Source organism: Manacus vitellinus, unplaced genomic scaffold (assembly GCF_001715985.3).
Source record: "Manacus vitellinus isolate BGI_N305 unplaced genomic scaffold, ASM171598v3 scaffold_26_pilon, whole genome shotgun sequence".
NCBI lineage: Eukaryota > Metazoa > Chordata > Aves > Passeriformes > Pipridae > Manacus > Manacus vitellinus.
Genome location: NW_021939960.1, coordinates 10298560 through 10321841, shown reverse-complemented (window position 1 = coordinate 10321841; position 23282 = coordinate 10298560). Strand labels below are relative to the sequence as shown.

The window sequence follows — 23282 nt, the reverse complement described above, 5'->3', positions numbered from 1 at the left end:
AGTGGGTCCAAAGAATGCCATAAGTTGTGCACAACAAATAAAGATTCTGATTATTGAAGGAATATCATGCCAGGCTTATTATGATTTCACTACCAGTGTTACCCTTCAGCACTGGAAAGCAAAGCCCAACTGCTCGTGGTACTGTGCAAGCTGAGACAGTCCTTACCCAAAGCACAAATAGCCCAGACAAGCCCAAAGACAACTGACAGGTGCAGGTAGGGGCTCTGCAAGAAGCCACTGAGGTGACATCACAACAGTCAGTACTGGATCCTCTCCTCTGCTAGGCTACAGTGAGGGTAGTTGGTAAGGAAAAACTTGAACAACAGTCTGCTCCTTTCCAAAAAATGTGACCTTTCTGAATAGTTGAGGGAATGGAAGAGGTCAGTTTTAGTGGCTGACTGCAGCATACAGACCTCCTCACATCAAGCAAAAGATGACAAAGAAGGTGTGGAGAGCCTCCAAGCCATTTGCCTTTCCATACGATGCTGCAGGGAAAGCACAGTGATAAAGAAGAAACAGCCCAGTCAATCAAACCAGCAAGACATTTACTTTTTATTCCCAGCAGTAACGAATATCCATGAAACCAGATCATTCACTATCATCTAGTCCCAGAAATCAAAGGACTCATTTCGTTGATTCTGTCAAATTAGCTCTCACAATTGAAAATTTTCAGAAGCTTATGAGCTTCAAAAGATGCCTTCAGAAAAAAAGTGGGATTTACAAAGTCCTTCTATCTCTCTGAACAGGCTTGCTGAGTAATGAAACTAAAATTCCTGCTTTTCTCTAAAATTATTCTTCTCCTCTACTCAAACTTGACATCAGAAGAATCCTTGTTTTACTATTCTTTCCTCTCGAAAGGGATTGCAATGATCTACCTAGGGTGAATATTCTAGAGTCACAAAGCTTGCCATGAGAGAGTAAGATAACCTCAGGAGCATATTTTGTGTGCTCTTTAGTCAGTTTATACAGTTAATACTTAAATACCTATTCTTGAAGCCAGAATGGTAAGATTTCTTCCCTATATCACAAAAACTGCCAGCTGGAGTTATAGCTAGGAACAGTCAGGAGATCATGCTACAAATTAATTTACAAAGATAATGTGAATCAATAACAATGAAGTGAGCAATTACTACATTAGCAATATCAAAATAAACCGTGATTTGTCAAAGATTTCAGAGCAATCTTTAGAAAGACAACTGGCCTCAGCTCTGGAGAATATTTCTGTGGATGACAACGTGGTGTCAGAGCAATGAAACAAAAAAATTTTTAAGTTGACTCGTGCTCAGGAAGCTGCACCCTGTGAGCAGGAGCTCAAAGCAGCTCTGCAGAGATGAGGGAAGAGCACTCTGAAGGAAGCAGAGCCATCACTGCCTTTATTCACACACACTGACAGAAAGGATCCCCTGGGACAAGCAGCACTGTCTTCTGCTATTGTATACCAGATTATACAGTCCCTTTCACAGAGGGATCAAGATCTATTGTGGAGCAATTGGTTTGCTTTGTCCTTGCTGTTGACAGCCCTGCTGCTCTCCCCGAGTTATAAACCCTCTCATTTCCACTCGGAAGTTCATGGGGAGCTGGTGGATATTCACTTGCTTTTAAGTAAGGCTCAGCTTTTCAGCATTCAAACCACCATCCCCTACACTGTTCACCTTCTCTCCTTGCCTCAAATTTATTTTTTTTTCAAATATCCAGTGTCATCTTTCATTTTAGTGGTCTAAATAAGCACAGATCTTCCACTGACTTCTCACATAACAGCCTTAGTCCCCAGCAGTCTCAGTAAGTTGCTGTCTGCTTTAGATTCAATTATGTAACTAAGACTGAAAATACATATTTAGGAGGCACAAAACAGTGCCTGATGATTATGTGCAAGCAACACTTCATCAATATTAAATTTCAAATGGAATTGTGTGTTATTTGCTTTGGGCTATTTCTTAGAGATCACAGATGAACTTTAGCAGCTGGGCAGCATAATTTGTACAGCATGAACAGGACTGAGTCATTTTGAGCAGCAGAGCAGAGAGATGTCAAGTTATTCAACCAGAGCAAAAAGTGCTCCATCATTAATAAGTTCACCCCGTGGCAAGAGAAGCTGAGATTTCCTCACATTAAAAGCAGACCACGTAACACTTCCTATCTCTTGAAGCTTATGAGGACAAGATTCCCCATAATTATGGCTTATCTCAAACTAAATCAAATCAGAACATTCCTGACAGGTTCTGCTATTAAGAAGAAACTCCTAAATGACTATAAAAAGCAACATTAGGTATCCTAAATCTCTTAACAAATAAGAGATGAAAGTCATTAAGGAGAGGAGTACCAACACTCATCCAAAGCTAGTAGCATATAGTTGAGAACCCTTTCAGGAAAAGGGGAGGAAATCCTCACAGTCAAGAAAGCTGTTTAAGACCAGGTTACCTCCTCTTGGATCTCTTTTACATAAAAACTGAGACACAATTATAAATACATAGCAGCTTTCCTCCTCCATCCCAAATGCTCAGTGGACACCTTATGTCTTTCACCTCATTAGCTTGAATTGTTAGCTCAGTCCAGCAACCACAGTGTGTGACAGGCACTGAGATGTGAAGGTGCATCAATAAAGAAGTGAACATTTCATATTCTGCAGCGTCTGCCTCAGGTTCTGATGAATCCTAATGTGGAACAAGCCCATCAACAGGGGTGCAGCCTGCAGGTCCAGCACCTGTGGGTAACAGCTCAGGCTCCCCAGACAGCACAGAACCAAGTGAGCACTTCCTAACTCCCTTTCTATTCATAATCCAGAAACTCATTTGCTTATCTAGAGAGAACAGAAAACAACATTGCAATGAACATTTCTTTTCCCCTGAAGCTTGAAAATCTGCTGGTAAAAACAAACTTGGTTTTGAACTCCTGCAGTGAAGGAATTTTCAGATTTTACAGTTTTCCTTACTCCTGCTCAGGAGGTAAGCTTTCTCCAGGATTTATTTTGATCCAGTAGGGAGTGAGTTTATTCTTAGAAGAGACAGGTAAGTTATAGTTTTCCTGTATGTGCAAATGCATGGGACAGAGATGTACTAAGTGATTTACTACTGCTCTGTCTCTGGGTCGAGTCTCCTGAACCACACTGCCTCCTGTATGCTGTTCAGGGCTCTGGTAGTCATGTTTCCCACTTCCCATCTTCTGTAAGACAGTGTTTCTGTCCAGAAAAAGAAAAAAATATCCCCCTGCTTTCTCTCTATGCCCCACCATCACAAAGACAGGAGTGCTCAATAATAAAGTGTTAGAAACAGCAAAAATAGCTGTTTCTATACATACATCCTTTCTCCAATGTGTCTCTGAAAATATAAAAATTAAACTTTGTCTCAGTGTTAAAGCTCTGTCAATTATGCAGGCCAGCCAAAGGTGGACAAGCATCCCACTGAGCCCCGGGACTTTAATTCTCTTCATGCTTCAGTCTGAGCCACTATTTCAATTAGTAGGGCCAGGAGCCTAGCAGTATTCAAACAAAAAACCAACAGCATAAACAACTCCCCCCATTGCTCAAAATGCTGTCTGCATGTCCACGCAGCTTAATACTCTGGAACAAACCCTGCAGGCCACTGTTTATGTCAAGTTTGCCAGCAAGGCTGCTATTAAAAGTCATAAAAGTAACACAGCTGCAAGACTTATCTGTGAAGATGTGTATTCTCCACACCTCAAGAGTGGCAGTATGATGATTCTCACAGTTCAAGAACAATTTAATCAGTGTAGGAGTTTCTATGAGCAGCATGTTATTTAAACGCATAATGCTGAGAGTGTTTTATGGTCCAATCATCCCTAAATGGACCAATTTACTTTAAACACAGAACTGTACCACTGGACATTAATAACATTAAGTAGTGGGGAAGCTGCTGCAAAGAGTTATTGCCTACAGAGAAAATCAGAGGCAAAACACAGCCAGTGTCTCTGACGTGCACATGATGTAAATCCTGACCAGACGTGGAGCTGTTCTCTGCAGGACCTGCATCAGCGACTTGGACAACATGCAACTGCACTTTTCTGGACAACTAATGAGATTACAGCATCTACAGCTACCTCAGCTACACACCAGGAATACTTTATTCAATTACAGTATTAATGCCATTGCATAAACCTTCTGCCACCCATACTCACTCTGCTGCTCACGTTACAGCTTTTACAGTCATTGCTTTACATGAAAAATCTCAGTTTAATTTGTGGGGAAAAACTGTTTCCTGAGTCTTGGCAGTAATGTTTCTCTGGTTTAGGTTTAAGTGTCACCCACTGGCTGCCTCACAAAGCCACCAAGACTAACAAGCTTACTCTGAATCATTTTTCTAATAGCAAATTGCTAACTTTGCATCTTAGCTCATTTAATTTGCTAATGAAACCCGATTTCCCCTCAAAAGGAGAAATATTTTCTTAAAAGGACACAACCAGGCTTAGCAATGTGGGCATGGTAAAAACATAAGAAAACCCAAACCTGCCAAACTGTGTTATAAGAATGAAGCCTAGAAATTTTTAAACATTCACAAACTATTATCTGCACATTATGTTATCAAGGTAGAGGCAACAGTGCTGTGAAAGCTTCTGGTCCATCTGCACCAGGTGCTGCACTGAACGTGGGCCACGTTAACAGAACCCCCACACCCACAATCCTTCCACCATCTCCAGATCCCTCATTGATCTCCACCCTAAAACCAGACAGCCCAACTCACACCACTGTTGGCAGTTCTACATTCTCCAATGTCGTTTTATTTGATGCTTAAACAAGCAAGAGGCACTTAAATACAGAAAATAGGACAGACTATAGTACTAGATCCTATTTTACTTGGATCTGATCATATTGCAGTGTCCAAGGAAGGCAACATGTTTATCTGCTTTATTATAAAATCATGTTCCACTCTTTAAATTGAAGAGACAAACTCATGCAAACTTTCCTCTACCTAAAGACCTACAGGAAATAAAGCAGAAAAAGCATAGAGTGTACAAAGTGCTGCACTGTTTACTAGTATTATATATTCTCTCACAGAAAAATTTTAAAAAGATGATTCCAGACATATTAACGGTTCCTCCAGCTCTCCAGCACAATGGAAATGCCTGTTATTACAAATCATTGCTTGTCTACAGCTCTTCTAAGTTTTCCTGGAATAGTTTAACTGCAATCCATAAGTAATCTGCTCGCCATCGATTTAGAACTAAAATGTGTCGCAGCACAATTTAGTATCTGCGGTTTCAGGCAATCACTTGAGTGCTTTCAAAACGAGTCACAGAATGTCACAGTGACATTTTTAATGCTGCCTGACTATTTATATTGAGTGCCCAGAATAAAGCCAAGCAAATGAAAAGAATTTAGGCAAACACAATTACGGCTCAATTGACTGCAACCCAAAACTTCCCCTACCACGTAAAAGTACAGGAGTTTAGGAATGCTTTTCCTCTGAGCCTTAGAAGTCACAAATCAATTTATGCACTTTGAAGTCTACTAGAAGTTGTTTGCACTTTCAAGGCTATTGGAAGTTGTTTGCTAAAGATTTCTAAAACAATCCTATCTGTAAAACACTGAAATACGATGCTCTAAACACTTTTTATGGTAACCAAACATAAAACTAGTCAAGATACAGATTTATGTTTTTTTAATTAGAAGGAAGGGCTAGAACACAAGCTCAGAAACCTGCAGTTAAACAGCCCAAGACACCTAGGGAAGCTAAATTCTCCTACTAATGCCATCAATCAGAAGTTTTTTATTGACTTCAAATAGGCTCTATTGTGAGTCATAACACAAGCTGCCAAAAAAAAAGATAATACAGATGTCTTTAAAAATATGCATCAATAAAGCTTCTTCAAACTCAGTGGTTTCCAAACAGTGTTATTACATTTATGTTTCAGATTACAAAGAGAACTTGCTCCAGAGGGCTCTGCAGCAGGCTGATGAGCTTTACAGCTAAATCCATTTAACTGAATGTTATGAGTATGGAAATGGAAAGCTGAAAAATGGAGCTATAGGCAATTCTCACAAAGGGCAAGCTGCTCAGAGACACTGCCCAGCAGCACATCCCAAAAACAAAGAGAGCTGCTCTGTGCAGTAGCCAGCATTTCACAGTTATACTACCCAGGAAGGAAGAGAATGAGGTGTTAAGGATCATTTTCATTAACATTAGATTTCCTGGAATCAAGCTACAAGTTATTAAAATGCAGGAGAACCTGGAGCAGAGGGTGCTGAGGGCAGCTGGGGTTTATCAGACGTTGCTCTGTGAAGCCCATGGATGTGGAAGGTGGTCCCTGTGTCAGCCACCACCTGCACCCAGGACCTGCAAATGCCTCCTCCAGCTGCCCCAGCACCTCTGCCACACACCCAGCCCTGAACATGTCACACAGCAGCAGCTGAAGAACAGAGTGCTTTTAAGAAGCCTGAAGTCCAAGGAGGGTTTAAAATAAAAATTCGAGTTTCCAGTCACGGAGACCTCGAGATGTGGGAGCTTGTTGTGGAGCTCCCTCTTGAGGTTAGAGACGAGCCTGAAGGAATTGCTACATCCTCATAACTGATTCTGCTCAGAACGAGAGCATGTCCTTGCTAGAGATACTATCAAAGGCATCTCCTCAAACCTCTGTACTCCACTTCACAGACAGAGTTAGGTGCTTTTGAGTTACAAGCGCTGCAGTCTTAGGAAGACAGTGAGGAGATAAATACGTGTCAAAAACAGGGAGATAAACTCTGAGACTCTTTATTTACACAGTGTTGGCAGCCAGTGCAGGAGCAGCAGAGAGCAAAACCTCCAAGACTGTGAGCCATGGAACGGAACAATACCCACTGATGATGAGAAAATAACAGTGCTGGCTCTTTGAAGAGAAACTGCAGCTTCACCAGGTTCATTTAATAGTGTTCAAATGTCCCTTTCTTGGGATGACAGTTTAGCTACTCTAAGCATCCATCCATCCATCCATCTCCCTGCTAGACTGACCTTGTTCCACAGCACCTGAGAGCATCAGCCCGTTGCCTTTGTTGCCACAAGCTGCCACATGGGCTGACACCTCTGGGGTTTAATGTGATGAATCAGTGTTTGCCAGAGTCTGGAAAACTCTTTAAAGGGATTCTGCTGAAATTTCACTCTTGAACCCAATATCTTTCCACAAGCTCCAGAGGGCACCCACAGGGAAGAAGCTTTCAAGACAGAAATTCCTGAGGAAAGGATTTCTCCTAACTCCTGTTGAGAATTTTTTCCTCTATCACTAGAGCTAAAGGTTCAAAATCAGATTGCCAAGGAAGTCTTTGGGAGCAGTGCAAGAGACAAAAGAACAAGCCTTGCCTGTGATGGTCATATCTCAGTACTGCTGAGCCCCCACTCAGCATTTTCCTCGGTCCTTGAGCAAACAAACATTCCTGCTGGCCAGCTGAGTCATCCCTGACTACCTCTGCCTCAGGACTGTGAGGCTAACAAACCTGTGGGAATGGATTTCTATGAGAATCCATAATCCAGAAAAGATTCCTTTTCTTCTAGTCATATTTTCCAGGAAGGTTCTCCCTGCCATTTTTCTTTAATCGAAGAAACATTTTCAACTCTTTTCCAGCTCAAGCTGTAAGGTCTTCCATAGACTATCAGTCACATCATTTTAAATCTTACATCCTAAGGCAAGGTTTGTAGCTTTAGTAAGCTTTCCTATTTTAGGGCAGAACTTGAAATGTCTCAAACAGCAACACACAGCTCATTCAGTTGTCCTCAGTGATTAGAGCAACACTAAAGAAACACACCACTCTAGAGAGATGTCAGCTCCTCCCACTGCATGTCCTGCTGTGCTGGAAACCTGAAAGATATTTGTCATTTCATGAATCTTCATTGGATGTATCAGTCCTGACACAGACTTGCTGCTTTCAGATGCCAGGATACAGCCAGATCATCATCTAAAGCAGCACAAGTTTTTTGATTAACCCTCTGCTGGAATCCCCCTCCTCTTTACTCCGTGAGAAAGACAAAACAAGCGAGAAAGAACTGACCAAAAAAAATTACCACCTAGAATCAGATCTTATTCAATCAGCACAGAAACTTCTGGAAATTGTGCACAAGTCATCAGCTACACCAAGTGCAAGACTAAAAAGAATGAAACTTGGATTCTGAAAGGCTTCTCTGCTGCCAGAGGGCATTGACCTAAAAGTTTTAGCTTCCTACAACCAAAAGACACAAGCTACCAAAAACATCAAAGCAGGCTGGTAGTATATAGAATAGCCCACATGAAGTCTTAAGGAATATTCTAGAAGTCAGAGATGTTCTCTTACTTTTCATGGTGCCCTCCTCCTCTTCCTCTTCCGTGTTTATGACCATTGTACCCAGCTGGGACTCCAAGGTGCCGTCGTGTTCTATCATGGTGTTGGCTCCATCACTCATGGTGTTCACAGCTCTTATGGTTCCAGTTTCATCTCCACTTGCCCTCACCATGGTGCCTGAATCGGTTTCATCTTCCTCCTGTACAAAGATGCCATAAATACATATTTTACTGATGGTGGTGAAGTCCCATGAGGAATGTCTGTCTCCAGGGACACTGGCAAGGCTCACTAATTCAGAGGTTTTTACACACACACACACACACACAGGAGCCACATTTGGTTTATGCACTTAGTTCTCTCCCTGTCATCTCCAAACAGGCAATGAAAAGTCTTCATACTTTTCTGCCAGCATGATAAATAAGAGAACAGATAAAATAACCAGTAGAAGCTTCTCAGTGCAAGTTGTATCTCATTTTCTCATTTCTGACCTGGTGATGTGCCTGTAAGAGTAGATTACAACACTTGTTCAGTCATTAGTGTTTCTATTCATCCAGCCAGTTCTAAGAGCTGACCTCAAACCACTATCTCAAGTGCTACAGTTCACTGAGGAGTCATTATTTAATGATAGCAACAGGTCTAAGTCTGCAGTGTTTGTGGCACATGGAAAGAAAACCCTCATCCTACTTTTTTTTTCCCCTATCTCTAGCATTTAGGTAGTTTTACTTGCTATAAATTTCAGAAGCACTGAAGAAAAATGAGCTGCATTTGCAAATCTTTGAAAAGGATTCAAATAAATTACCAAAGTTTAGTAATTTTTTTTCACTGAAAATTATTTTTTATCTTTCCATTTGTTAACAGGCACTAGTACTAAAGAAGTTGGAATTAACTGCTGTCAAGGCTTAAGAGACTGTAGGAAAACACAAGCTCTTCAAATAAATTCTGGTGGAACAACTTCCTAGTAGAGAGTTACCTTAGCCAGAGGTAGCCAGAGGTGCTTCATTAAGTGTATATTGTGAATAGGATTTAACAAAGAATAAGGTCAAAATTTCCACAATCCATTTAGTTTCTTGGAAATGTGGACCAGCTGTCCAACTGCAGGAACACAAGTCACTTTCTAGGTTTAGAGTAAAGGTTTTAGGCATCTCACCTTAGATGAGATGCTCAATTTAGTGTTGTTCTAAGGATGAAGTTCACATTCTCGATGTGTGACCATGGCCTTGCAGATGTGTATTAGTGTAAGAGGGAAAACACAAGCACTGCACATCAAGCTGCAATACTCCACCTCACTGTCATGGAAAGGAAGAAGTAAATCCCTCCATGGTGTTCCCAGCATTTTATCTGCTGTGTCAACAACATCTACAAAATTTACTTCCCAACCTCAAAACCAGCAGCAAGAGAGGAGAAAACTACACAAGGTGTTAATGGAGGAAAAGCAGTTTTATGTGGAGATGAGTGGGTGAGAGGAAGCAATAAATTTGTTTGCTACACGTCATTTAACAAAGGAGCACAGCAGAAGTTTCCACAGTGCTTGGGAAGTGCTTGGGAATGCTCTTCTGCTCACAGACATGGAGCAGACAAGCTCTGGGAAAACACACAGACTGACAAAGACGACTCAACTCTGCTACACAGACAGCACCTCTCAGCAACGTGACCCCAGAGCAGTCAGAAATGCAGAAGAGAGAGTGGGGACAATACTCAGGGTAGGGACAATACTTGTAGAGTTGACATCATGGCAACATGACCCATAAAGTTACACCCACACTGAATAAATATGCAGCCCTAGACTGGAAAACCAGATGAAGAATGTGTTCAGCACAGACACTGTGGACCATGCTGTTCAAGTCTAGCCCCTGAACAGGGCTGGCATACAATGCCTGGTGTTGCCCATTTCATTTATTCAGGCTGAAGCAGGCAGAGGCTCAAAAAACAGCTTTCAACATGCTTTCCAAATTCACATGCTGTAACCACTGAAACAAGGAGCTGAACTGCAATTCACAGCAATCCCCTGAACACTTCCCATGCCCTCACCTCAGGCTTCTGTCGGTTGCTCTTGTGTAGAAGAAAGTTTCTATAAGGGAGGTTCTAAAGCACAACAATAGTAAAACAACACAACATACTTATATCATAGTCCATCACAGATGATATCATCATTTTATACTAGCAGAGCAGTCTAAGTAAGACCTGAATCCACAATGAAAAATTCTCACTACTGCATAAATAATATAATCCAACTGGGAAAATGTATCAAGTCTTCTGCATACAGTTCTTTGTAGCCCTGCTCAATCACAGGTCTATAAGGTGGACTGTAAGCCACACATGCTGCCTATCCCACCCAAATATAGATTGAGCAGGGACCAAGCACCAGGTTAAACAGTCACAAAGCAGAAAACTCCAGAACTAAGTCAAATCCACTGGCTATTGAACAAAATATTGCAAAACCAAAAAACCAGAGCAGCTAAGCCTTATGAAAGCAGCAAGAGTTTGGACTTTGTACGCTGTTACTATTAAATACTCACTGAATTTTCTTCATCCTCTTGATCCAGCTCACGCTGCTGAGCCTCCTGACGTTTCAGCTTGATGTCCATCGCTTCGTTAATCAGGTCTCGCAGGATTGACACTCCTTTGGCACTTTTAACAAATGGATGCTGAGAAGTATTTTAAAAACAAATAAGCACTGCATCCGAAGCAAGGTGTAACAGTGAAAGGCTATTACTGTGGCCTACTTCAAATTAAATTAAGGTTTAACTCAAAACATGACTGAAATAACAATCCAGTACTTCTGTTTGGCACAGCAAGGAGACATCCCACCCTCCAAACGAGATCATGCTGCAAGGGCACTGCTGCTGTGAGACCTTGGGCTCATTCCTCCCTCCACAGCTCTGCTTACTTCTCTCCTTAGCAGCTTAGCTGTCAAGAACCAGTTACACAGACCATTTCCATGCCTAGACCATTCTGAGCAACCACTTTCATTTAGCCTCCCCTGTTTAGTGTTTTAAGTTTTTTGGCAGTGCTGGTGAGAATTTGAAAGTAAAACAAAACCAAACAAAACCAACATCAAACTCCAAAAGCCAAAGCAACATAAACAACCCAGGGTAGACAAAGGAAGTTGGATTGGTTCTCAGAGAAGAAGTGAAAAACTGAAGTTGAGTGTGAGATTTTTAAAACTGAGATATTAAAAAGTAAAACCTGTAGTGAACAGGAGCAGCAAGAAAGGAAACCAAACATCCCAACAGCCACACAGCCCTGCCTACCCTGGCAAGGCTTCTCTAGAGCTTATTATTTTCTTGTAAGAAAAGGCAGACCTGCAGAAGTTGTGTTGCAGTGGCACGTTGCTCCGGGCTCTTCACAAGACACTGTTTCACAAAGTCAGTAAAATTGTCTGACCAGAGCTCTGGTTTCCTGAACGTTGGGGGTGGGTTGGTGGGAATCATGAAAATTGCCTGAAAGCAAAGGAATATTCCAGATTTCCAAACCAAGCTTAAAACGTTCCAACAACACAATGTAAACACACCCAAACATACACTGGCACTGAAGGATGATGGACATTGTCAGGTTTGCTGCTTCTGAAGAGTTCGTGCCAATATTACACACAAATCTGCTCAGAGGGATCAAGCAGCAAGAAAACAGACTTTTCTCACTAGGTGCTTACATCTAAGCTGGGCCATTATGTGCCCCAAAAGGTATGAATATGCTAACTTCAAATCTTAAAAAATTGTGCTTGCATTAAAAAAAAACAACAAACACTTTGGATAATCCAGCTGAAAATATGTTTCTTCATACCCAACACCAAGCTTCAGCTCTGTCTTAACAGAAGAGGATTGTGATTTTTTTTCTTCCCATGCAGATTCTTCTTGACAAAAGACCTGTTTTTCGTTTAATCAACACTACAAAAAACTGGCAGAAAACAAACAACTTGCACTAAATTAAAAGCAAATGGCATGCTGGTATGTTACTCAGCCACCTGCAACAGCAAACCCTTTCCATACAGCAATACATTTTAAGAGGCCACAGTCCTTACCCTCATGGGATGAATATCTGCATATGGTGGCTTGCCTTCAGCCATTTCTATTGCAGTGATTCCCAGAGACCAGATGTCTGCAACACAATTATACCCAATTTCCTGAATCACTTCTGGAGCCATCCAAAATGGGGTCCCTATAACTGTGTTCCGCTTTGCCATGGTGTCCTGAGAAGAAGAGAAGGATAAAGAGCCAGACAGTGGCAACTGTATTAGCCACAAACACTCATTAGTGAATTATCACCCTAATTATCTTGCATGCACACACATTATTAGGCTCAGCAGGACTGGGATATGGAGGGCTGCAAAGAGGAATTGGAATGTCCTCACAGAAGTTAAAAATATCCCGAAGAAAACAGCAAATGCTATTGCAAGCCATTACTCAGGTATTACAGCTTCCACAGAGCAAGCTCTGCTCTAGTCTGTCACTAGTTTACAATCTCATTATGCTGATGTGAAGTGCTAAACAACAGCTATGAACAGTTTCTCAGCCTCCACAAGCCCATCACACTCACACACAGATTAAAAAGACAAACTGAAATGCACACAAACATCTTGGGTTTACTCACTGTAAGTTGTCCTGCCACTCCAAAGTCTGCAAGTTTAGCATGTCCCTCTGTATTTAGCAATATATTTCCAGCTTTGATGTCCCTGTGTATTTTCCTCATAAAATGCAGGTACTCGAGTCCTTTCAGGGTCGACTGCACTATTGTAGCAATTTCCTCCTCTGTGAGCTAAAGAAGAGAAGAGTTGCTGCCAGCCTGGCAGTGCTGAGGCACAGCACTGTTGTGCTTTGGTCTGTATGTTACTGAGATTCACTAATTGCTATTTAATTGCCTTCACTAAAGGACGCCACACTAATGGGGAATTAGTTTGTGACTTACAGCATTGTGTAGCAAATTAGATTACAATCAGCATACACATACACACCTACCACATCTCACATACCATAACCCTTCCCCAACTTGTAATTCCTATCCTGCAATAACCAAAGTAGGGCAAAGTGGAGGCTTACTTGGAATCAGTCTGGCTTTTCAGGAAAGCCAACACACCCAAATCTGCTCCTCTGATTAAATTATCCAGATAACCAACACTCAGTCAATGGAATCACCCTTTCTCAATTTCAGAGGAACAAGAGACCTGCACCACAAGTTATGGCAAATGGTTGTCAGGCATTGAACACTGTAAGAATTTCCTTGAGCTGCTGGACACCCACAATTCCCATCCATAAATTCAAAGGAGAGAGGACGTACAGTTTTGTTTCGTAACCGAATAATGTCAGACACGGATCCAGCGCCGCAGTATTCCATCACTATCCACAGGTCTGTGTTCTTAAAATAGCTGCCATAATATTTCACCACATGAGGACTACGAAATGTGAAAGAAAGAAGAAAACAAAGGGTCAAATACCAGTAATCAGCATCACTGAATAAGCACGATACACTGCAGAACCCTTAAGGACGTTTTAGAAACTCAGCGCTGAAATGCCACCGAAACCCTGATCAAAAGTGTTCCAACCCACCCTGAACCCACACAGGGTTACCACAGTCCTGCCAAGCCTGTTCTCACTGCTCATATGACCTGCCAGTAAGTCACTTCAGGGAGCTAAACTGTCAGACAACAAATCCTGCGGAAATGAGGAGCGATTAGCCTTCAGTCTGGTTTAACCCCCTGGACAGGGTTACAACAGGGTCAGTGCTGGGGCAAGCAGGAAGGCAGGACAAGGGAATGGGAAACGTGCCACAGTAGTCCCTGGTAAAGCTGCTGCAGAGCATTTGCCACCAAATGGAAACACTAAATAAAATCCACAATTTGTTGGAAAACAGCTATCATGTTCATTAAAAGGAATGTTCCCCCATTGCTACAGTTTAGCCCAGGATATATTTTAGGATCTCAGTACAACTGTCTCTCTGTGAGCTATTTGGCTGCACAAAAAAACAAACAACCTAGTAAAGTACATTGGTCTGAAAAACCATCTGTTCTCTGGAAAAGGTAAAGCTGAAACTAACAGAAAGAATGTCCCTGATTTTATGGGAATGGAGCTAAGGAACAAAAGTGTGTTTAATCTATTCTCTGTTGAACGTTTTCTAATGAAAAACCAAAAACTAGCAGGTCAGTCACACTGCAGTGCCCCATTATGCTTGCACAGAAAATGTGATGCTCCAGTGATTCACTCCCTCTGCTGTTCACAACTGTAAGGTCTCGTTTTAGGCCTTAAGATATTAATATTTAATTTAAGAGACACCTAGTAATGCTTTCCAAGTTACACAGTAAAATTTTTCACAAGAAATTTCCATTCAAGTCACATTTTGCTGTCTGCCCCCACTCACCTGCATTTACAGACAGGGAGAGTGGAGTGCAATAAGAGAGAGTGGGACCACAGTTTTATACTGCTCATGTAATTTATTTTAAATGGCTTTCCATGCCTCAAGTCCTTCAAAGTAGTGTTTTTAAGGCCAGGTTCATAAGACCAGAAGAAATGAGTGTATTTTAAACCTTCAGCCTTGGGCACACTTTGACAGGGTCTTCCCTACCCAGAAGCTCTTCATTAGCTAAGTCACTGCAGCATCTTTTCCCATAAAAACATGCAAAGACAGCCCAGAGAGCCAACCATCAGCCCATCAGCAGAGCTGCCAGCAAGTTATTCTGGGGATGCTCAGATCAGCTGGTCCTGCACTGGAGCCTGCACAGGCAGCAAACAGCCGGGAAGGACAGTCCTGCCACCCGAGCAGGTGACGGCACGTAGGTCGAGCACATGCAAGAGCAGTCATGCGTTAGTGGCTCCCATCCACGTGCCCCTTAAAAACAAAACCAAAAAAAAACCTTCTTCTAAGAGTTTTCTACGTCTTGTTTAGAAGACGTGGAGGCAGGAGCTGCTGTTTAGCACACAATCAAGTTACCACTGCTCAACAAGCACGGGCAGAACCGCAGCAAACGCTCACACGCTCGGCTCTGGGCTGGCAGCAAGTGCAGGGTTATTTGACTGAGTGCTCTCTTGCTGCAAGCTGAATTTTTGTTGTCTTACCTTTGCACTACCCAAACGGTCAGTTAACATGACTCAGCTGATACGAGGTAACTTGATTGTTCAAGTCCGGCCTTTTAAAAAACATTTAAGGCAACATCACGGCTTTTATTTGATGAAGTGCCAGATCACAGGCGACATTTTTCCTTGCATCCTGATGATGGGGTTTGCAGCACACACTTACCTGTCACATTGCTGCATTATGGATATTTCCTTTATAATCTCTTGCAGGTCAGATTCCACGGGAACTTGTTTAATTGCAACAACTTGACCCGTTTCTTTATGAATGGCTTTGAACACACTGCCATAGGAGCTAGGAAACAAAACATGAAACAAACACTGAAATGCACTAACATTTTAAAAATGCAAATATTATAGTTTTGCTTTTTGCAAGTGTAACCATCAGGGAAAACGTATCCTTCTGTTAAAAATATTTTGTATTTTAATGTAAATAATCACTCCGCTAGTTTCTAAACACTGTAATACAAATAATTCACAGCACCTTGAGATGGTGAGAAAAGAGCCAGCTATCGTGACATTGACCATAGCTTTGGAATGGCCGTTTGCACAAATCTAACAAATAAAATTCTCTCTTTCCAGCATACAGTACAATCTGAGCATCAGTAAGAACTACAGCCCTGGTCAGATATTATCATTCTTATTTACAGCTTCTTTCATACAGCAGCCAGGCAGATTTATAACTCAGTTTTTCCAAATGAACTGCTTAAGGCAGCAAACATGTCACTCACTGACTGTTCCCATGCTGCTCTGCCTCACCAAGTGGCACAATGCTACTGAAGTTCACTTCCACCAGGCAGATCTTCCACAAGAGGTACCCAGGATCAACTACAAAACCTCTTGAGTTCCCACAGGGTTCAATCAACTCCAGGCTGGCATTTTTCAACAATGCTTCAACTCCCTACTGCTGAGCCGTAAGCTACTGTTTGGATTAAGATATCACACTCTTGGGAAACAAATTCTTTACTCTGTTACTAACCAAACACTGTCACTATGTTAGTACGTACCTGTGCAGAAATAAGCTCACAACAAAAATGAAACAGCAGAGATCACTGAACACACCCCCATTACACAGATTTGTCCTCAGAGACATGTACATTGGGCCCATTGAACAGAGCACGTACCCTTCTCCAAGCTTCTCCAGTACATCAAACACTTCTTCAGGTTGTTTGGTTAAACTGTCTTCATCTAACTTCTTCAGCTGCCTGTACGGGCAAGAAGAGAAAAATTATGGCATTTAATTTTATGGCAGTTTGGGCTTTGCTGAAACAGAAGAATAAACAGCACAACTTAAACGTACAAAAGGCTTGGTGTGAAGTAAATTGATTATCAAGTAAGTTTATTTCACCTGACAAGAAGAGTGAATATTATTAGCATCCAACAGCAAAAATGGACCGGGAATTACAAAAGAACAGAATGTTCTACACCTCATCTTGATAGAAATGCATTCCAGGATCTCTATGCTGGTGGTCACATCCTAACACAGTACAGCAGAGTCTAACAGCTACTGAACATATCTGCTAAATTTCAATATCTGGAGTGAAAGGATACCTACCAAGGCCAAGCAAAAGGGAACATCATCTTCCCTGATGCTCAAGAGTGTGGGTGGAATACATTTGTTGGGAGAGCAAGAGGCAAGACTGATCTCACCTGTATGTTTTTAACATCAAAAGTTCAGATCTTAACTTTGTGGGCCTGGATACGTACTAGGAAAATTCTACCAGGAAAAAAGAAAAAGGAAACTGTATCTGACTATTGCAGTATCTTAATGCCATGACTCTTAAATGTATTGCTAATAAGAGTCAGCTGAAACACCTTCTGGGGAAAAAAACCCATGCCATGTGATGTGATCCTGCACTTGGCCCCCTTCTCCCCCAGTACAGCTTTTAGGGAGGTTTCATGCACAAAGCAACCAGATCAATCATATTTGTTTCTGTCCACACGGAGAGCTGTTCACCAAACCTTCTGAAACAGCTAAGGACTACGTAACAAAAGGTTCTGAAAACTAAGTATTTTATTGTCAATGATACAGTATTCAACTGCCCACAAACAAGCTCTTTCATTTTCGCACCAACTAAAAAAAAATTAAAATATCCGAAACAACAATAAAACACACGACAAAACCCCCTCCAATCTCCCCAAACCGGCTCATGCGAGTTTTTGAAACACAGAAACTTATGAGTCTCAGAGCTTTTAGCACTGCCTGGTCTCACAGTGATCAGTGTTTAAAGTGAAATACGCGAGGACACCCGCAACTGTAAATTACTCCTGAAAGCTCCAACCGCTACTGTTAAATATCAAGAGTCCAGTCACAGGCATACTAATTTTTAAACTAAATATATGACTTTTTTCCCCAATTTCTTCAGAAGCAGAGTGAGAAACTACTCATTGATCCCTGGCTATAACATTTATGTACAAAAGCCACACAGGAGGAGCAGCTCGCGCATGGAGCACATACAATGGCTTCCTGAAGCAAAGGAAACATTATATAGAAGCAGACTCAGGAAGTGGTGAAATACTGAAAGCAGTCACTAGCTTCCCTGCACAGATAAGCATTAAACAGAATGTTACTTGCCCTTGTGAAAACGGGGAGGGAAGAAGGTGTGGGAAAAGGGGGGAGATGAAATTAATATATGCATCAGCAACCACATAAGCCACCATTTCCAAAGAGCCCAAAAAGTGGTGATGTGAGAGGCAGACCCCTCTTGCTGAAGTTGAGGCCTAAATTCTACCAGCATAAAAGGGGACAAAAAGGCTTTTAACATACCCAGGCACAATAACCAGACAACCACCATGCCTGCAGCAAACAACCTCATTTCTGCTATAGACTGGGAGCTGAGTTACTCTGGGCTGTCTGGTTCATGCAGAGCACTCGCTGCTGTCAGGCACACGCTGCCTTCCTCCTGGATGTTTATACAACGCGGATATAACAGCAACACAAACTCAACCTCACCTTTGTTGTTATTCAGATCTAATCTGAATCACCTGCCAGCTAAGCACCAGCATATGCAATTACAGAATAAGATCCAGTTTTTGTTTTTAACAGAAGATACATCGCTGTCCGTTTAACGAACCGAGCCAATCTCACTGAGGAGCAGCGCCCGCAGCTTCCTTTGTTCGCCGCTGATTCCCCGGGCCCCAGCTGCCAGCCGCTGATAGGATTCTGACACGGACACTTCATTCAAGCTGCCGCCGATCTCCAGCTCTCCCTCCGCAGCCCGGCCCGGCCTGGCGCTCCGAGATAGGCGGCTCATGGAGCTCAGCCCAAACCCCGGGATGCTCCGGGCCCGGCGGAGGTGCCAGGGCAGGGCACCGAGCTGGGCACGGCCCCGGCGCCAGCGGACCCGCACGGAACTCACCCGGACAGAGACGAGAGGGAAAAACAGGCGAGTGGGGCTCCGTCGCTCGGCCGGCACAGGTGGGCACAGCTCGGTACAGCCGCGGTACCGCTGCGAGCGCCCGCAGCCGCCGCCTTCTCCCGGCTCTCTGCAGCTCGAGGCCATTTCCTCCCCCACCGCCTGCGCTCGGGCTGTCCCACGCACTTGCCGGCGCCGTCGGGGCGAAGCCACGCGACACCCCCGCCCGCCCCTCGGGCCGGCTCGGCAGCCGGCCCCGGCTCGCCCCCGCTCCCGAAGGCCGGAGCATCCCCGGCGGGACGCGCCCCCCGTTACCGGCGCGGGTTCCGCAGCTGCAGCCGTCTCCATGTCGGCGATCTCGGCGATCCCCGGCCGCTCCGTCTCTCACCGCCCCATGCCCCCGCCACGAGGACCGCCGCCGCTTCGCCCGCCGCCGGATGCCTGGCGGGGAGCGGCCCGCCCCCGGCCCGGCGAGGGCGCGCTTCCCGGGCGCGATGGCGCGTCCCCCGGTGCGCCTGCGCCGGTCCGGCAACGAGGGAGTTCCGCCGCGGGCAGTAACTGCCCGGACCGCCGCGCCTACATCGGGAGCTGCTGGAGCACTGGAGGCGTCAAGCGTACGGGCGCGTCCCGGGGCGGGGGCGCGGCGGGTGACCCGCTGATCCGGCCTTGGATCCCGGCTGATCCGGCTGGATCCCCGCTGGCATCGGCTTGATCCCGGCTGGATCCCCGCTGGATCCCCGCTGGATCCCGGCTGAATTCCCCGCTCTCCACGCGCAGGGGATGCCGGCCGCCGAAAGGAGCGCAAGCGTGCTGCTCGCCAAACCGCACACCGCCTGCCACCCTCAAGGACGGCGCCTGTCAGCCTTGTGCGTGGCCGACACTGCTCCGGTAAGCGGGGCCGGGTCACCGGCGGGCCGGAGGGCGCGTCGGCCTGCTCCCCCGCCGGTTGTGCGGCCCGCCCCGGAGCCGCGCTGGCTACCCCGCTGTGCCCCCTCTGCGCAGCGCCCTCGAGCTGGTCCCGTTCGGGATCAAGCCCCTCCTGAGGCGGGCGGCGGCTTACGAGGCTCTGGAGAGGTACGCGCTGGCCTACGTGGACTACAAGACCGCGCTGCAGGTGGACTGCTCCGTGCAGGCGGCGCACGATGGAGTCAACAGGTAACGCCGGCAGGCGCGGGTCCTGTGCCGCCAGCCTTGCTGCATCCCTGCAGCGCTGTCAGGAGCAAGCTGGGCCCCAGCTTGAGTAAAGCAAGGCCTGGCCATGCTCCCTCTATCTGCCTGAGCCCGTAGGTCCTTTCAAGATGCTGCCTGATTTCTCTGGGACTGTTTCTGCTTTGCTCAGTGTCTGGTCTAAGGGAAATAATAAAATACAAACTCTAGTGCCCTATCCTTTAAGCCTCTCGATGCTGACTGCATTTACAGGCTGCTGTAGTCCTGTTCTCTTCCTGGTGCTTTCTGTTTCGGTTCATGGCTTGCCAGACTGAGGAGTGAAATGCATGTCTCTTGCTCACCTGAGCACTGACAGCCCCAGCCCTTGTCCTGTGATATTTTTAGCCCTGCTGACACAAAGAAGATCTTTTCATAAATGTCCTGCCTGTAGAAGGAACCTAGTTGAGATGCATGTAAAAAGATCAGGGGAGAGGTGCTGTCCTTGGTACACAAAGTGGGTTAAAAAGTGACCCTGCTGGCTCCTGTGTGGCCCATCCAGCCAACAGCCAGGGTGACTGGGAGCGTCCCTTCCAGGATGACTAAAGCCCTGCTGGAGAAGGATGGCGTGAACTGGCGTCAGAAGCTGCCGCCAATCCCCACGGTGCCTGTTTCTGCCCAGACGAGGTGGAGCGTTCCTTCTCCTGGAGCCCCTGGGGCAAACACTCCTCCTGCAACTGCACCACAGGGAAAACCAGGTGGGAGCATGCCCTTGGGCTGGGCACAGAGCCCTGCAGCTCACAAGGGTGATGAACAAGGCAGCTGCCACACCTGCTCGGTGTGTCTGCAGCTGGGGCTGCAGCCTGGAGAGACCCAGGCCAGGCTCTGCCACAGCCTTTTCGTTGATTCTGGTCCCTTTGATGTCTCGGTGTCTCACCTCTGGTATGGGGGGATTTGTTTTCTGGGATGCTGTGATGTTCTTGTTGGTTTTATGGTGTTCTGTATCCTTCCACACTGTTTCCAGACCAGACTGCTGCTGGCATGGAGAGAGCTCGAACTCTGAAGGAAGAAGGAAACGAACTTGTAAAGAAAGGAAACCATAAAAGAGCAGTTGAGAAGTACACTGAGAGTTTAAAGCTCAACCAGGAATGTGCAACTTACACCAACAGGTACTGCTCAGCTCTTTGCCCAAGTACTTCTTGGCCCTTTATAAAGGTCACTGTGGTACTTCTGACAGAGCTGTCTAACGTTTGTACCCAAACTAATGAATAAAACAAAACCATCTACACACACCCACCCCAAGTGCAGTCTCCCCTGTAGTGTAACATTCTTTGATCAGGTACTGCAAAACCCTTGGAGACACTGAAGGGCCTACTCCCTTTAATGCTTTGTCTGCCAGGACTGGGGTATTCTGAGTGGCCTGTGTTGTCCTACAAACCACAAAGTACTGTACTTAGAGTACTTCTAAAGCAGTTGCAGCAAGCAGAACACATGCTGCACTGGTATAGACAGGAACCTGCATCCTCAAAGTGCAGGTTCTTTAGCTTCAGGGTCTTCAGCTTCAGAGCAGGTTGCTCTAAACATCCTCCTTTTTTTTTTCCCCTCTTTAAATCAAAAAACCATTTCCTTTTTTTCCCCCCCTCCTTTTAACTGAAAAAAACCTGGGCTCAAGAAGTAAGATGACATAACGTGTGAGAATCAAGGCTGGTTTTGGAGCCCAGCTTTGTGCTCCACTGGGACCTGCTCTGTATGCTGCAGCAGTAGGTGCTGTTTTCAGCCAGAGATCTCTAACCAGGTATCTGTTTTGCAGAGCTCTCTGTTACCTGACCCTGAAGCAATACAAGGAGGCAGCACAGGACTGCACAGAAGCTCTGAAGTTAGATCCTAAGAACGTGAAGGCACTCTACAGGCGTGCTCAAGCATTTAAAGAACTGAAGGTAAGTCAGGAGTTTTCGAAGGGTTTTAGGCTAGGACTAGATGCCTGGTTGTGCATAATCAGAGCCATAGGTGTCCTTTAGAACTTGTTTCTGTGCTAGACAACACCTGCCAACAGGTAGCTGAGACCTGTATGGACTGAGAGGGCATTTTCTTTCACATCAGTATTTGGATCTCATGAGTTTTCCCACATAGGTCCCATTCCTAGAGATGCTGAAAGCAGCTGTGTGTTGTGTTGAGCTTTATCTTTTTGTGTCTCGTGAGAAATTCTGGAGGCAGTGCTGGACTATGCAGTGCATTGGTCTTGGACTCAGAACTCACTTGAGTCATGAAATTATCTTCTCAGCCCTAGTTGAAGCATGTTTTAGAACAGCTACATCAATGCCAGGGCTTGAGCAGTTATAGAGAGGGAGTCAGAGGCTTACCTGTGTTGCCTTTGCCTCTGTTCCTGAGTAGTAGTTCTGCAGCCTTAAACTGCATTTTTAATGCACTAACCCTTAAAAAATACTCTCTTTCTAGGATTACAAATCAAGTATTGCTGATATCAAGAGCTTGTTGAAAACTGAACCAAAGAACACAGCTGCACTGAGATTACTTCAAGAACTGAACAGAGCCTAGGGTAACCAAGCAACAAGGAAAGCTTTGTTTTCCACTGCAGGAGAAAGCTTTTTCCCTTCTCATGTTGTTACAGGGACCAATCTTGATGCAGGATCTGTATTGAAATCTATCTTCCACTGCTGCTGAGATCTAAGAGGTTCTGTACCAGCATAAGGAATGTTAAGACACAATCTGTATCAAACTCTATTAATCTGGCTCTAAGATCATGCATAGTTTTAATGCCCTTCCCTGGTTGAAGTCAACTTGCCTGTAACTACTGGCCTCAGGGACTCTTTCCATGCTGGCTGAGATGCATGTGAAGTGGCTGTTCTTTCTGAAGAGCTGCAAACAGAGGGTTTTTTGTCCTTATTCAGGTGACAGTTTTGCTGCATTTGTGCTGCTATTACTGAAATAAGGTGGCTGCAAGAACTGCTGTAGTTGCCAGAGCACCACATACCCTTCTTGTAACAGGGGCACAGTTACTTGCACAGGGCTGAGCTTGTTCCCTCGCCCCCTTGATGCCTGCTGGCCCTCAGCTGGGTTCTGCTGCTTAGTGTGGCTGGGCAGATGTTTACAGTAGCAGCTTTCTTTAGTTATTCTGCACATTTAAGAAAACAGCAGCAAGTTAAGCCTGCCTTGTTACACTGTGCACTATTACAGATTCTGGGTGCTTGGGAATTTTGCAATGGTTTTTTTGTTTTTTTTTTTTTTTTTTTTTTTTTTAAAAACCACTTTAGCTCCTCTGTGCCTTTTGGAGCAGTTGCTATGGGGTGTTACAGGGAGGAGAATTTCCAGTAACATCCCAGCTGAGGTCTGGCTTACTACTTCAATGCATGTTTATGCTTTTTGGTCTTCTCCTGATCTGGTATTGATGGCACTGATTTAAAATGGTAGGTAAAGAGATAGTTGGAGTTACTCTGTGAACTGTTAAAACCATTAAAGCCATGTTTATTTTCA

At 44.6% G+C, this 23282-nt stretch overlaps 2 protein-coding genes across 2 annotated transcripts in view; one reads left to right on the top strand and one right to left on the bottom strand.

The window, feature by feature from the left end:
- Positions 1 to 19354, bottom strand: part of STK4 (serine/threonine kinase 4) — a 45240-nt gene extending 25886 nt beyond the window's left edge. Inside the window, exons 1-10 of the mRNA XM_029960431.1 lie at positions 19316 to 19354; positions 18966 to 19249; positions 16419 to 16499; positions 15461 to 15589; positions 13508 to 13622; positions 12824 to 12988; positions 12255 to 12422; positions 11539 to 11676; positions 10753 to 10881; positions 8249 to 8435 (exon numbers count right to left, since the gene is read on the bottom strand). Coding sequence (XP_029816291.1) covers positions 8249 to 8435; positions 10753 to 10881; positions 11539 to 11676; positions 12255 to 12422; positions 12824 to 12988; positions 13508 to 13622; positions 15461 to 15589; positions 16419 to 16499; positions 18966 to 19249; positions 19316 to 19354 — 1435 coding nt within the window. The remainder of the gene's footprint in view (positions 1 to 8248; positions 8436 to 10752; positions 10882 to 11538; positions 11677 to 12254; positions 12423 to 12823; positions 12989 to 13507; positions 13623 to 15460; positions 15590 to 16418; positions 16500 to 18965; positions 19250 to 19315) is intronic.
- A 76-nt stretch (positions 19355 to 19430) lies between these two features.
- Positions 19431 to 23282, top strand: TOMM34 (translocase of outer mitochondrial membrane 34). The gene is made up of 6 exons (XM_029960430.1): positions 19431 to 19516; positions 19653 to 19805; positions 20391 to 20551; positions 20818 to 20962; positions 21604 to 21730; positions 22248 to 23282. The coding sequence occupies exons 1-6, from the start codon at positions 19431 to 19433 to the stop codon at positions 22344 to 22346; spliced, it is 771 nt and encodes a 256-aa protein (XP_029816290.1). The 3' UTR covers positions 22347 to 23282.